The following is a 15,955-nucleotide window of genomic DNA, read 5'->3' on the forward strand; positions in this document are numbered from 1 at the left end:
GGGCATTTAAAAAGAGCCGCACATGCCGGCTAGACGCTGAGTCGTCGACGGTCTGCGTTTGCGCGCAGTTCAAACAGAAACATTTGCAGAGGGCCAACAAGAAACAGCAAAGGCAAAACACAAAACTTTGCAGTGAAAATACTTAACTTAATACCATTTAAGGCACAAGACTTTATTGTGGAGTGCGCGTGTGTTTTATTTCTCTCTGTGTGTGTGTGTGTGCAACAACAATTCAAATTAATTGTTAACAATTCTCTAAACACTTTTTCAACTTTTGGTGGATAATCATCCAACAGAGATTGTGTAAAGGCATCTGCAAAAAGGAGCTATACCAAATACAATTGATTGTTTGACGCATCGAAAAGGCCATCAGCAAATACTAAACCGAATTGTAAGTTAAAGCAAATGGTTTTCGCAATTCACTCTGACCATTTTTGGGGGGGAAGTTGGCAAAGATTTCAGTTAGAGGATTTATGCCATTGTCATAAGCCGAAGAAACGGAACTCTACCTTTCGGATGGCTTATTGTGATAAAAGCAAAAATAAGAAAAAAAAAAAGTGGCAAAAATGGCTGTATCGCAACTCCAGTTGCTCGATTTTTTTTCTATTTTTTGCTGTTACACATCGTGTGGAGTATGTCTCACGATTTACTCTAGACATGTTTCTAATTTTAGTTACTGGTTTACTTTTCTTCTACTTGCTCACTTCAAAACGGTCACCCATTGTATAAGTATGGCCACTAATCTGTTCGATATTGTGCTCAATTATTGTGTGAGGCAAAAGCAAAGTATCTCATATAAAGGTGTTTCGCTAAGGCAGTTCATTAAAAACGTTTATTACAGTAATAGGAAATTAACCCGGTTTTTTTCGATTTTTTTCAAACGTTTTTTGTCTCGTTAGACGGAAACTTGTGGTATTTTAAAAGATCAACTACTTACAGCTCTTATTTATTGTGAGTAATATGTTTAATTTGTTTTGGTTTTTGGTTTTCTCAGATTCAAATTAATGGCTATTTACGTTGGGTTTTAGTAAAGCATACTAAATCTATCTAAAATGCAACAAAATTTGGTTAGCTTATTTTTAGAATTAATTCTAACTCTTTCTCTCTTTCTTTTCCAAAATGTTGATTCAATCAATATGTATGTACTTAATATTACCGTAAGCTGCTAATAAAGATAAGAATTGATACTGTTTGCCTATTGGTTTTGAGTCTTTGAAATATTTTTAGTGTGCTTTACATGTCTATCTTTTTAATATTTAATATAATAGGTCTAAGCTGACTAATCATGCTCTGACATTGACTCATTCAAGCAAAACAAAAAACTTTAACAACCAAATTAATAATATATTCTTTAAAATTCATACAAAAATCACTAATCATTGGGTTTTGCCCTAATCACTTATTTTAACCGATTCCAATGACAAATCATGAAAGGATTTCTAATGAAAGACTCTCTCTCTTTCTCTGTCTCTCTCTCTCCAAATAAATTTCGTATGCTCGATTTCGATTCGATACAATTCGATGCCCCAAATAAATGACTAAGCAAAAGCACACGCACACGTGAATCCAAATTAAATTTGTGCAAAAAATGCAAAAGTAATTTCAAGTAATAACCATATATGTTTTTATTTTTTTTTATATTTATGCCCTAAACTCATTAAAAAAAAGAGTTCAATTCGATAATTAAATGTGTATTTTTTTCCTGTTTGCTTGCTTTTACATTTCAAATTCGATGTAGATTTTTATTTATTTTTTCAATGGATGATCAATCAAAATTTTTGCTTCTTATTATTGAGGCCAAAGACAATTGTCGAGCATTTGCAATTGGCGGGGGGATCATCGTTATTAGATGGGTGCGGAGAAAATCAAATGAACCGAATAACATGTCGAGTGCTTTGACCGAGCGTCTGTTAGCCACCTAACCGCTTTCTTTTCTATAACTCGCCAATCATTACCTAGACAAGAAAAACTAAAGAGAATAATATTTTATACCCAAACACGAGCCATAACGTTCACGTTCCAAGCCCCCACAATCTGTGATGTTAAAATGTCAACAGCAACATACAAAAAATTTGTACTTATTCCATGTTGTTATACCCTTTCGAAATATTGGGCATATCAGAATTAAAACAAACTTTTGGTCTCTGATTTGAGGGTATAGAGCAACTTTAATGGAGTTTAAAAACTTGCTAAGCCCCAAAGCCCCTTTTGATTTTTTGGGAGCGTGCTCTGTCATTTCAAAGTTGCTGTTTTTTTTTTTAGTGTTTGTTTGTTTGCTCCTCTCCGATTGACTTTTGCTGCTTGTCGTTTGTTACCTATTTGCATTGTTGTTTGCCGTTTGCTCCCTTTTCCGATTCATTCATTCATTGAATTTGATTTGTATCTGTAGCATGTGGAAGCTTTTTTTGTGCCTTTTACTTGTCTCCTTTTGTGTGTATCTTTATGTTGTTTGCCATTTGCCATTTAAATGGTCTTTCGCTTGGCCTTTTTATACTCCGCACACACTAACATATTTGTTTACCATTCGTTATGGCACATTTTGAAGACAAAATAAAACCGAAAAAGAGAATTCGCATTATATGACAAGATACACAAAAAGATAGAACTCTAAAGTGGAACAAATCATGATGAATTAGCATTTCACAGCATTGTCAAAAAAATTCAAATTGAGGCCATTTGAATAAATTTCTGGCAAATGGAAATCTTATCATTTAATAAGATTTTAAGTAAGTTTTAACTAGCTTTTGAAATAGAATCCAATTCGTTAAAGATCCATTTGTCATTAATCATCAATCTTAATACTTTTTCATCCAAAAATCCTTAGTTAAATATTGTATTATATATTCTGTCGAAAGTTTTCTTACCTCATCAAAACCCTTTTGGGCTCTATTGATGCAACTCTATGCAAAAGTTTATTAGTGCATGGCAAAAATATAGCCTGTAGGTGTTCAAAGTTGACACATAAAATGTTATCCTAGACTAGACAAGCGTGAGAAATTTCAGCAAAACATCAATTACAGCAGCAACAGCAACCACAACAACAACAACAGCAGCAACAACAACAACTTTGTTAACAAATTCACTCATTTAGCAATGAAACTAAAAGTGTTGTTAGTTGAAATCATGGAAATGGGTAACCAGCCAGTTGACAGGCAACCAGCTTCAGCTCCTGAGCAACAGCAGCAGCAACAACAGCAACAATTGCTGCATCCGCCTAGAGGGATTTTGTTGCTCCTGCTATTTTGTCTTACCATTTACAGCATTGCAAAGCAACGATCAATCAAGTTGACTGAAAAAGCTCATCTGCAAACTCCTTTTTTGGGTCTTCGAATACGATGCGCAATTTAGCAGAATTTTCACTTGCGCAGCAACCAAAAAATTTTCAGTTTCGTTGGCAAAGGCCGTTTGCAACGTAATTGGCGAAATGCAACAAAATGTTGCAAATATTCAATCACGTACTTCGTGCCACATGGCAAGACCAAAAAGAAAAAGAAAAAAAAACAGTAGAAAATTTAAATAAATTATGTAAAAGTCAAAAGAAAATTTTGAAGAAAAAAAAAACTGGCCGGCTTTGGCATTTCCTACCCTTTTACGCGGTATTTCCGTTACCATTGAAAATCGTGCCGACTAGACCAGAGATATGTATGTAAATTATAGTTTTCAATTCTCTGGAAATATTAGCTAATAAAAAAACAACAAAACAAACAATCAGCCTTCAAAAGAAACTTAGCTTAGCTTAAGTTGATTTATATCGTTAGTAACAAAAAACAAAAAAAAACAATTGTCAGTTTTATAAATTGCAAATCAATTGTAAATTGCATGAGGGAAAATCCCTCGATAAAAAAAATTAATAAGCCTTAAACTAATATTAAAAAAAACCATCAACAAAACCTTCGAAGCAATAGAAAACATCAAAATAAACTCTTTTGCATGGTTCTTGTAGTTAGAAGATCAGCCAAAGATCTTTCGTATATAAAACCAATTTCACACAGATATTTTTGACTGCAAGCTAATTTAATTAAACAATTTAAGCAAAAATTTAATGGCTCAACACACTGTGGCAAATTGAAATCATTAATTTTCAACGTATATGACTTCGAACTGGTTTACCATCAAACCTCAACTAAAACCGTTAACAGGCATGAAGAGAAAAAAAAAGCACCTAAAAACGGGCCATAAAGTTTTTCACGTTCAGCAGCAGCAGCAACAGCAGCAGCAGCGGCGGCGGCAGGTAACGGCAGTCATCATCAAATTGACAAGCTGGCAAGGTGTTTGAATAATTTTAAGAAAACGAAATGCAAATGCAAATACAGACAACATATCGAGAAAGCACGTACAATATCGCAAAAGCAACATGTTGCCAACGGTGGCTGCTGCAGCAATAAATTAACACCATCAGCAACATCAGCAACATCAAGATGCATATTACGCAGACCCCACACACACACACACACAGACTCTTAGATATAGCTGCTGCTAGAAATTGGCCAAGAAGAAATCAAAAACAGCTAAAGGAAAAACAGAAACAGAAAGAAAAAAAAAAAAGATTAAGGTAACAACTGAAACTGGAACTGGCAATTGCATTTGCAACCAAAACACTAGAGGAAGCTGGCAACGTCTGGCCCAAGTTGGCCAATGTCTGATTCGGTGTTGCATTTTGCCGGTCGGTCTCATGGCTAACTTCCTATTTTCACTTTCATTCGTCATGCGCTTGGCGGCAAATGGAAATGCAACAGCAATAACCAACAACCAAAAGACACTACCAAACTGTAAACCCACTTTGGTTTTTCTTGCTGTTGTTGCTGAGTTGTTGAAAGACTTGTCACCAACATTGTGCGAATATTTCAGTATGTGAGAACCGAAGATTTGCTTTTTTTTTTTGTTGTTGTCATGCCTCATCACGTAAGTGTTAGAAAAGAAAAAATAAGCAAAAGTTATTTAGTAGGCAAAATGTTGATTAATGCAATTCGCTTTATTCAATTTACAAACTGACATGTTGAAATGAAATGGAATACGGTTTTGTTTTTGGTTTTTAGGACTAAATTATTCATAGATATTTCTCAAAGCGATAGGGAGATGCATTAGCAAAACATTAGAGTATGAAGAGCATCTGAATAATGCAGCTTTAATCAAGTGATTTATTGTCTGTAGTATTTAGAAAAGATTCAGCCATGTTAAAGGGGCAAACACACTTTGGCTAATATAATACACATATTTATGTTTATTCTCAGAATACAATAATGGAAACCAAATATTGATAATTAAAAAAGGGATTAAGAAATTGTGTTCTAGATTAAAATAAAGTAAAGTTAAGCATTTTCTGACTTGAATTTATGTAAAGGTCATTTGGTGCAATAGAGCTTTGGCCTTGTCTATCTTAGAATCATTTAGAATCTCAAAATATCTACAAGTCCTTGCCAAATTCATCTCTGTATTCAATTTCTAAATCCTTTTACCAGGTCTGTTCCTGAGTCTTTATTAGTTTTCAGACAAATATCAATTTCCTTTCCAACTCGTTTTGAAACGATCATTTAGGCAAAAGTTTGCCTCAAAAATTAACAAATTTGAAACAAATTAAGCAGACAAATTTATTTGGAAGCGAAAGCAAAGAGAGATGCAAATTTCAATGACTACAAATTAAACGGAAATAAAAACGGAAACAGGCCTAAATATGTAATCAAACGGCTTAATTTATGGTCCATCAAAATAGGAAAGAAAATCTTTTTTTTATGCATACATTTCGTATACATTTGTAGATAATCTCATTATTATGTTTTTCCGGGAAATTGACGACTGGAAGTTATTGCCAAAAAATATTAAATATTAGCTTGAGTCCTTGAATTAATTACTTTTCGACTTTAGGTCGATAATAAAATAAAAAATATCCTTCAAAACACAATTACTATTGAACAGAAACTGTGGCATACCAAAAAGAACCATAAAATGGCAGTAGAAAGCTCAAGGACTCCCTGATACAACGTGATACTTCGCTGGGCTATATCTTTAGTTAGGTATACCAAAGCTATATATAGAAAATATTTAATATTTAATGTTAAGTCTTCGTCAGTTGAATTGTTATTTCCTTAAAGTCTCAGCACATTTCCGCTACTTCATTAGAGTTGAGTGTGAGTATAGAAAACAAATTTATGAGACAGACATCACCTGTGTGTTTCTATTAAGGCCTATTTGGCCCAGAATTTTTTCGAATACTAAAAAACCTTGCAATCTTGACAAATCTTTCAATTATCATCTAATCTGGCACAATCTTTAAACACAGAAAACTTACGCAACTTTCAGTAACAATAACAACAATCACATAACTTTAAACTAAAGTAGGAGCCCTGTTTGGGTTTATTTGGGGTTTTTTCTTTATGACACGCATAAATCTCATTACTTTATGTATTATTATTCTAATAAATGCATAATTCCCACATTAATAAGCCCCAAAAACCATAACTAAATGCAAACGAACAAGGGGGAAAGACTCTATGTATGTATTTTTGGGTAGTTGTTCACACCAGAGCCAAACCGAATAAAGTTTCAATGAGCACGAGACACAAAATAGCATGGCAACTGACTGGCTAACTGACTGCCTGACTGACTGGCTGACTGGCTGACTGCTCGACTGACTGGCAACTGAAAGAAACGTTCAAATGCAACAACAACAAAAACAACAACCGCACCATTGATGAAGACAATGCCAAACAATATCAATGAAGATATCATATACAAGCCACAAGACATGAGCGATAACAACAACAACAACAATGTTGATTTAATCGACATACACACACACACACACACATATAGGCACCTCATCGTATCGCATGAGTGCACATCGTGCCATTAATATATATCTATATATGTATGTGTTATATGCATCCAGGCGATATACTTGTTAGTAGCCGTAATTAATTAGAAACACATAAACCGCAAAGATAACATTGTAGGTGGAATTATGGTGACAAAAGAAAATCCTAACAAGTTATTACAGTATATGAAGAGATAACAATATCAAGAGATATTTACTAATATCCATAGAAAATTCTGTTACATCCATGGTAATCCTGTTGGTACTAATACCTAGGTAAAACACCAAAAACTATAGTTTTAAACCGGATATTAAATAAATTTTAATGATATCAGTCGTCTCTGTTTTATATTATTCGATAAAATCCTTTGGATATATTATGTTAATTCGATAGTAACTTCAACCACAGTCCCATTTAATTTATAAACTTCTAGTTTGCAAATATATTGACTGAAATCGGGTCATTTTAAAGGGAATATCTTTCGTCGGTATCAAAATTTGACCAGTTTTATAGATAAAATCTCATATTTGGGGGAGGAAATTTTCATCGTTTCCCAAAGAATCCGCCACTGACTGATTTTATAATCTTTTTGTATGGCATTATCAAGTATACGCAAAAAAAAACATTTTTGAGACATTTTTTTACCTTTTCAGTCTCTGCCAGCTTCTGGTCATAATGCATAGACAAATTGTCTACAGAGTATCAATAGAGTCGAACGAAAACGATCGATTTGTCATACACAAAGAGAAATAATATATGCAAAATAGTTTCCCATTAATAAATCACATAATCATGATGCTAAAACGTATTAATACCAATAAAATTAAAAATTAGATAAATTCGAGATTCAATGATTTTGCTCTGTGTAGGGCTCTGGGAAAAGAAAAACTAGTCCTGGGCAACTTTTTAGTTTTTATATTCTGTTTTTGTTTTGCTTGTTCGTTTTCATTTTCCTGCACGATTTCTTGCACGCGTTTTTCTTTTTCTAGTTTTTTTTTCTTACTTGGCTTTGAAGTTCGCCTTACAATTTGGTCTTGTTGTTGGTTATTTTTTTTTTTTGGGCTTGAATGGAAAACTTGTTGCGAGGTCAACTGCCTCTCTTTTCGTTTTTATCTTGTTGCTTTGTTGCCATTGTTTTTGTTGTTGTTATTTAATTTTCGTTGATTTTCCATGCTCGCGTGAACTGCGTTTACATACATAGAGAGACCGAGGCATAGGCATATAGGCATTTGCATTACTTTCCGATTCGAGCATCCTTCAAATTGTATTGTAGATGAATAGACCCAATTGAAATGGAAACAAAAATCGTGTTTCAAATGTCAAGCAAATGAACCATTCGCCGATCTTCACAACTCTCGATTAAGGTGATTTTTGTTTTATTTTTTTTTTTTTTTTTTGTGTTTGGTTCTGTTGTTTGACTTTCTGTTTTGGTTTCGATTTCGGTTTTCGGTTTCTGTTGCTGTTTTGGGGTGTTTCATTACAAATTGCAATTTGATTGCTGCTTCTACCTCTGTTTTTTTTCTCTCTCTGTGTTTCTCTCTCTCTCTGTCTCTTCCAATTTAATTGAGGTCAAAAACGTTGTAGACATCTCCAAAAACGTAAACGGCTTTTTGGGCGGGCATTTAAGTAATTGCTTATCCTAAATTGTGTGTGAATAAAAATGTAATTGCTTAACAAATTAAAATAGTTCTAGTAAGAAAGGCAAAAATGCAAATATTATAAAATGATCAAACCTTCGAGGTCAATCTTACAAAGAAGTGTGCTTTAGCAGGTTGTCTGAAGTGCTATTTCAAGAACCAAGAATTGACATTATTGAATACTTAATATAATTCTATTCAACTCATAAAAACTTCTCAAAAGTCATAGATTAACTAAGATAACTTGGTCTGTGCCAATCGTTTGTTTATAAATTTGTTTGGAACAAAACTAAGTAAAGTTAAAGTAAACAAAATAAACGTTTTATATATCGCGTTCAAGTGCCAAGTCAATTTAGTGATAGAAACATCAATAAAAAACGAAATCAATTCGTTTTTTATGGACCATAATGAGTAAATAACAAATAATAGAACCAGTGAGACTATAAAAGTTTAAAACTGACAGCAAATTGTAAATCGAAAAACTGTAAATAATAATAAAGAACTTACCCAAGTTGTTTGGTCTAACATAAATTTTAATTAGTGTCGGTTACAAGAAATAATTTTTACCTTTTCTTTTCGAGTTTCATATCAATATAGCTATAGCTATTAGTGGTATTCTGAATAATAACTTATTATTATTTCAAACCCTTCAATTTGTGCAAAGCAGAAGACCATGTCATCAATGACTTATTATTAATAATAATATCATACATTAACTAATATGTATTTATCAAAATTTAAACTCTTTAGATTGTTATGCCATAGAATTAAAAAATCTTTAAAGTAGTTGGAATCTATTTTAATTGCATAGACCTAATGAAAAATGAATTGGAATGCAAAAATTGTATTCCATTTCCAGTTGATTGAGCACAGAGCCAAAGGGTAATTATTCCGCAACCTTTATTTAACCTTGCCAAAAGACAAAAACCAACGATGAAACAAAAACAACTACAACTGAATAAAAATCTAAGCAATGCTCCAGCAGCAGCACTGCAATTAATTAAAGTACACACAGAAAACAATGCGCCTTGGCGCCGTCGCTAAAGAGGCGTCCCCACAAATCAAAAAAAAAAAAACCAAACAAAACAAAATATAACTAAAATAAAAATTACTTTCCGTATTTTTTTTTATTTTGGCCATTTGGCAAAGCAAACGGCAACTGCCGCCAGCATTGGCAAATTACAAAAGGCCAAAAACGACGGAAGAAGCTAAAGAGCCAAAGAGCTTAAGCCAGAGCCAAACACAAGACAAGTCAGAGACAGAAGTCATAGCTCATCATCCAAGTTTGGCTTAAGATTCGTTGATTTCACATGACCTTAGCCCAAAGTAGCTATGAAAATTACTCTTTGTTGTTGGTGGCGCGTTGGTCTCGTAGATGCCTAAAACAGAAGCAATTGAAAGCGGTGGGTGAGCGAGAGGGAGTTGGGGGGATTACAGTAGCCAGCCAGCTGATTGAGTAATGCGAATTATAATTAAGGCATTTCTCAAAATTCGACGGGGTCAGTAAGATGTAATCGAAGGTTACAAATAAATCCAAAAGTTGCAGTTCTTTTAATTTAAATCATCAAGTTTGTTGCCTAAGTCTTTTGTTTTTTATTCCGAATCTACTTACAGTTTGCAATTCCCTGCAATCATCATGTCCACCAGCACATCAGCCTGTGATTGTTTGGTGGGCGTGCCCACTGGACCCACCCTAGCATCCACATGTGGCGGCAGCGCCTTTATGCTATTCATGGGCTTGCTCGAGGTATTCATACGCTCCCAATGCGATCTGGAGGATCCCTGTGGCAGAGCCAGCTCAAGAGTAAGTATCGGCCTCTATTTCCCCCTAGAAAATCTCTCATCTTTATTTAATTGTTTATATGTATTTTTATAGTTTCGTTCGGAACCCGATTATGAGTACGATTTCATTGTCATTGGCGGCGGATCGGCTGGCTCAGTGGTTGCCTCACGTCTCTCAGAGGTGCCGCAATGGAAAGTGTTGCTCATCGAAGCTGGTAAGTAAATGTTGAATGATGCCAGCAACATGTTGCAAACAGGCAACAGACAAGCTAAAGCGGCAACACGTTGTGGGCAATTAGATGCACGTTATGCTGGCATTTGTTTAGAAGTAATTGAAGCTTAACCGCAACTTGAGCAACACCATCAACAATAGCGACACTAAACAATAACAACAATTGTGGTTGTAAAAGAAAAAAAAAAGTACTAAAAAAAAAGAAGCAACCGCAACCGCCTTGAGCATTATGTAAACCTAAACGAGCTGCCAACTCGCCTGAAGAGCAAAAGGAATTCGTAATGTATGCAAATTTGATGATACATACAAATATACGTACATAAGTATGTAACTATGTACTACAATTCGAGTACGAGTATATCTGTATACACATCCAGTTTCAAAGTTATTTACGATGTTCTGCTTGAATTCATTTTTGCGTTAATTGCTCATTTTATACTCTAAACAAAAGGGTATACCAATCACCTAAATCACTAGAACAACAATCAGAAACTGGAATGCAAATAAACAGAAACTTATTCAAAAGATTTTTGCCAAATGCGAGAGCATTGACTTGCTAAAAAATTACGACTCTTTTATATGTATCATAATATTCATTAGGCAAAGCCAAAAACAATAACTACATCATAAAACACATCATATACTGGTAGGGTATAATAGAAATAAATTCACGGGATTTGAAAACACTTTGCCATAATAAAATATGATTCTTCATTTAGTTATGGCAATTATGTTTTGAACTTTAACTTTTTCGAATATTTTTTAGTAAGAAAGAAGTCATAAATTGTTAAGAAAGGAAAGTATTTTTTACCAATTTCAATTATAGACAGCCGAAATCAAGCAGCAATAAAGTTAATTCGATAGTATTTTTCAGGAAAACCTCACCATTTTATTCAACCATAATTTTATATTAAAAAACTAACAAAATTAACTATAGAATAATAATGCTTAATCTTTCTTTAGACAATTTGTCAGTGGCTTAAAATCAAGTTCAACCCAGACAGATTAAACTAATATGTATTAGAGATACAAAAGAGTCTTATATATATAAAAAATTTGTAGAGTATTGACTCTTCGATTACTTTACTCATGGTGTTAACCACTTATTCTTGTTATTCATATCATTTTACAGTCTTTTTTATGAATGAATTAATATGCATAAACAAAACGTGAATGCCTTCAGTTAAGTGTGGGTGTCTGCTAATATTGTTGTTTTGGCTTATATTTAATGCAGGGCATTCACTTTTAGTTAATTAACACTGAATATATTAATTACGCGAATCTAAAGAGAATAAGGTGACAATAATGACATCCTTTCCCTTTTAACTCTTTATTAAGAGTTTTCCCTTTGCATGAGAAATGCAATTTGATAATTTCCCATGGCAAATTATCGAAGCCATTAAAAGTCTTGCCTTATCATTATTCTTTGACTATTTGCTTGAGTTACTTTCTGGGTTAGAGAAGACTTATCTTCTTTTGTCTTTTCTTATTTCTGCCTAGTCACTAATTAGTTATTACTATAAAAGAGAGAGAGGGAGAGAGAGTGGGGGGAAAAAAATTACTTATATGTGAAGTTGTAAATGCGTTGGCGTTAATTATACAACAAAGTGCAATTATATGTGGCTTATTATTAGTATGTAACTACTTTAATATGAATGACAGTGGCTAATAATTAGCCTAAGTGCACTTTAAAGTTGACAATCATTGACTGCACTCAGTGTTTAAGCATTTAAACTAAAGTATGCCGGACGTGCTTTAAAATTACCCAAAACAAAACAACACAAAATAAAACTCTCATTATCGTCCACATTGAACCTTGGCTTTAAGCCAGAAACAGATAGACAGACAGTTTTGTTACCAGCATATTGTCAGATAGCCGTGCCTCAGATGTCAATTTAACTATTCAATTAAGACCCGCTTCAATAGGATCCTCTTTAAACACACAAACGCACATACACACACACAATTTAGTTTACTTTTGCCATTTGTTTTTCGCATTTACCTTAAGTCAACATTAACATTCTAGAATTTCCGTTTCTAAGGTAAACACACGACTTGTGGCCAACAAATGCCTCATGATCAGGAATCAATTAATTAAATCAATTCAAATAGATGCCTTGATTGTTGTATTTGCAACCAACAAAAACAAAAACCGTGGGAGCCAGCAAATTAAATTTACCGCAAAAATCTCTTTCTAGTAATAATTTAGCTTTCTGGTTTAAAACAAAAGAAAATACAAAATACTCGTAGCTAGGCAATTGCGAATCGACTCTCTGATTCATTGATTATAAACGTTATAAATGTTTGTATATTGTTAATAACTTGTTCCACAAATTCGCAAAATTTAGCATAAGCAAACAAAAGTCAAAAGACAGAAAAAAAACGAGCTTGAAACAAATGCGTCTAGAACTTGACAACTACGCAAAAGGCAATTAGCACTCGAAAACATTAAATAATTAATTTTATTTTTGTTAAACGTTTTTTTTTTTCCTTTTCTAAATGCATTTTTTTTGACTTGGAAGTTTTGTTTATATGGCAAAATAATGCATTGATTAGGTGTGACCAATAATGAAATAATAATAATCTCATAAATACATTAGTCAAATAAATTTAATTCTTTATTGATTCGTTATTGATTCCTAATCTAGATTCTAATTTTATTGGCAAATTTTGTATATAGCCTTTGAAAAGAATTTAAATTTTAAAGCAAAAAATCACATAAATAATATGGAAGTACCTTTTAGGATTGCTATATCGGCGAAAACGAAAACGAATGGGATTCCCCTATTCAATGGCTGAAGAGAGAACTACTCTAACCATAATACTCTTGTTTTCGAGTTCGAGTATTATAGTTAGGGTAGTTCTAACCGACTAGGGGAATCCCATCTATGAGTCAATTTGGGTTTGTAAAGAACAAAACATTTTGATGAATAGGCTCAAAAGCAAAATCAGAGAATTGGAATTGGTGGTCGCCCAAAACTAAAGTCTAAACAGTTCAAAAGCAATTTCTCTCGTATGCTCTTGGTGGCCTAGATTAGGATCGCAATGTAGCCCACTTTCAATTAAACTGCATTTTCTTATTAATCGTTAAGTAATGCTTGATGCTATCTTTATACATAGACTTCTAATAGGTGAAATAGAGTCTGAGTTAAAACTATCTGTTCCCTGTAGACCTTAGTAGGAATGATGTTCTTCTATCATTTAATTAACCATTATTTGAATGAACCATTTTTGAGTTCTAAGTTCTGAGTACACTCATCTTCACCCAGTAATCAGAGGACTCTTTTGAGTTTCTCTCTGTTCTTTTATATTCAGCTCTTAATTAGCTTTAGTTAATATATATTAAACGTTTCGTCTGTCTGATGACGAGAAAGCTTGTCCAGACAATATAAATAAAAATTGCTTGGTTACTTCTATTCACAAAAGTATAATCAACTGCTCTTCAAACTAACCCATAACTAAATATTTATTTTTTTCCTATATTTTCCAGGTGGCGACGAACCCGTGGGTGCCCAAATACCTTCCATGTTTTTGAACTTCATTGGCAGTGACATTGATTATCGCTACAATACCGAACCGGAACGCATGGCCTGCTTATCGTCGATGGAGCAACGTTGCTATTGGCCACGTGGCAAAGTCTTGGGCGGAACATCGGTTATGAATGGAATGATGTATATACGTGGAAATCGAGAAGATTACGATGATTGGGCAGCCCAGGGTAATCCTGGTTGGGCTTACAAGGATGTATTGCCATTCTTCAAGAAATCCGAAGATAATCTCGAATTGGATGCTGTGGGTACAGAATATCATGCCAAGGGTGGTCTTTTGCCTGTGGGCAAGTTCCCCTATAATCCACCACTGTCCTATGCCATACTTAAGGCTGGCGAAGAGATGGGCTTCTCGGTCCAGGATCTGAATGGTCAGAATTCCACCGGATTCATGATTGCCCAAATGACGGCAAGAAATGGCATACGTTATAGTTCGGCCAGGGCCTTCTTAAGACCAGCTAGAATGCGCAACAATCTGCATATACTACTTAATACCACAGTGACCAAGATTCTAATCCATCCACATACCAAGAATGTGCTCGGCGTGGAGGTCAGCGATCAGTTTGGAAGTATGAGAAAAATATTGGTCAAAAAGGAGGTTATTCTCAGTGCGGGGGCTGTGAATTCGCCACAGATTCTACTGCTGAGCGGTGTGGGACCCAAGGATGAACTGCAGCAGGTGAATGTGAGGCCAGTTCATCATCTGCCAGGTGTGGGCAAGAATCTTCAGAATCATGTGGCCTACTTTACCAACTTTTTCATTGATGATGCCGACACGGCGCCTCTTAACTGGGCCACAGCCATGGAATATTTGCTCTTCCGCGATGGTCTAATGTCCGGCACTGGCATCTCCGATGTCACAGCCAAATTGGCTACCCGCTGGGCCGATCGTCCAGATTTACCCGACTTGCAGCTTTACTTTGGTGGCTATTTAGCCAGTTGTGCCCGTACCGGTCAGGTGGGAGAACTTTTATCGAACAATTCACGAGCTATACAGATTTTCCCTGCTGTCCTCAATCCAAAATCTCGCGGCTACATTGCTCTCCGCTCAGCCGATCCTCTCGAGCCACCACGCATTTTCGCCAACTATTTGACCGATGAACGCGATGTAAAAACTCTGGTGGAGGGCATCAAGTTCGCCATTCGTCTCTCGCAGACTTCACCGCTGAAGCAGTATGGCATGCGTCTGGACAAGACCGTGGTCAAGGGCTGTGAGTCGCATACCTTCAACACGGATGCCTATTGGGAGTGCGCTGTACGCCAGAACACTGGTCCGGAGAATCATCAGGCGGGTTCATGTAAAATGGGTCCCTCACACGATCCCATGGCTGTGGTTAATCATGAGCTGCGTGTCCATGGAGTGCGCGGTCTACGTGTGATGGACACCAGCATTATGCCCAAGGTTACGGCGGGCAATACCCATGCTCCGGCCGTAATGATAGCAGAGAAGGGCTCCTATCTGCTCAAGAGAGCCTGGGGTGCTAAGGTCTGACGATTGGATGCAACGTGGACACTGCATAGAGTAATTTAAATGAAAAAAAAACAAAAAAAAATCCAACGAAAAAAGAAAATTAGGGATTAGTTTCCCCTTTGAAATCCCAATTTTACAAATTTTAAGCAAAATTATATGATTAAGGACACACCGAAATCTAAATCTAATTCTGATCTATATCTTTTCTTTACTATTGTCGATATATCTTTGGCCTCTACGATCTTTAACTCTGGGCAATCTGCGTTGCTGTTATATTTTCTATAAACCATTAATAAGTTAACTCTAAATATTTAAACTAATTCTATAATTTTTCACCTATTCAAAAGTTTTTTTTGCTAAATTTTGTATATCATTCATTTTGTATTATATCAAATGATAGATAATATTTCTATATATTGTAATGCATTATTGCATGTATTTATTGTTCGATTAAAGTGCAAACCTATTTAGTT

The 15,955-nt window shown here is 34.8% G+C and overlaps 1 protein-coding gene across 2 annotated transcripts; it reads left to right on the top strand.

The window, feature by feature from the left end:
* Positions 1-56: 56 nt before the first annotated feature.
* Positions 57-15,823, top strand: LOC6647536 (glucose dehydrogenase [FAD, quinone]). 2 transcript variants are annotated; one of them, XM_023178392.2, is made up of 4 exons: positions 57-391; positions 10,064-10,253; positions 10,326-10,446; positions 13,954-15,823. In XM_023178392.2, exons 2-4 carry the CDS (start codon positions 10,086-10,088, stop codon positions 15,540-15,542), a joined length of 1,878 nt encoding a protein of 625 aa, XP_023034160.1. In that variant the 5' UTR covers positions 57-391; positions 10,064-10,085; the 3' UTR covers positions 15,543-15,823. The 2 variants fall into 2 exon arrangements, with proteins under 2 accessions (XP_023034160.1, XP_002070339.3); XM_002070303.4 differs by having other exon boundaries at positions 13,954-15,503.
* The last annotated feature ends 132 nt before the right edge of the window (positions 15,824-15,955 follow it).

The sequence above is a fragment of the Drosophila willistoni genome, chromosome 3R (assembly GCF_018902025.1).
Source record: "Drosophila willistoni isolate 14030-0811.24 chromosome 3R, UCI_dwil_1.1, whole genome shotgun sequence".
In the NCBI taxonomy this organism is placed as follows: Eukaryota; Metazoa; Arthropoda; class Insecta; order Diptera; family Drosophilidae; genus Drosophila; species Drosophila willistoni.

Bases quoted from the DNA above. Each gene is read 5' to 3' on its own strand.
- LOC6647536 (XM_002070303.4), top strand. From the start codon at position 10,086: ATGTCCACCAGCACATCAGCCTGTGATTGTTTGGTGGGCGTGCCCACT. The intron at 10,254-10,325 runs GTAAGTATCGGC...GTATTTTTATAG, and splicing joins GTGGCAGAGCCAGCTCAAGA to TTTCGTTCGGAACCCGATTA. The intron at 10,447-13,953 runs GTAAGTAAATGT...TATATTTTCCAG, and splicing joins AGTGTTGCTCATCGAAGCTG to GTGGCGACGAACCCGTGGGT.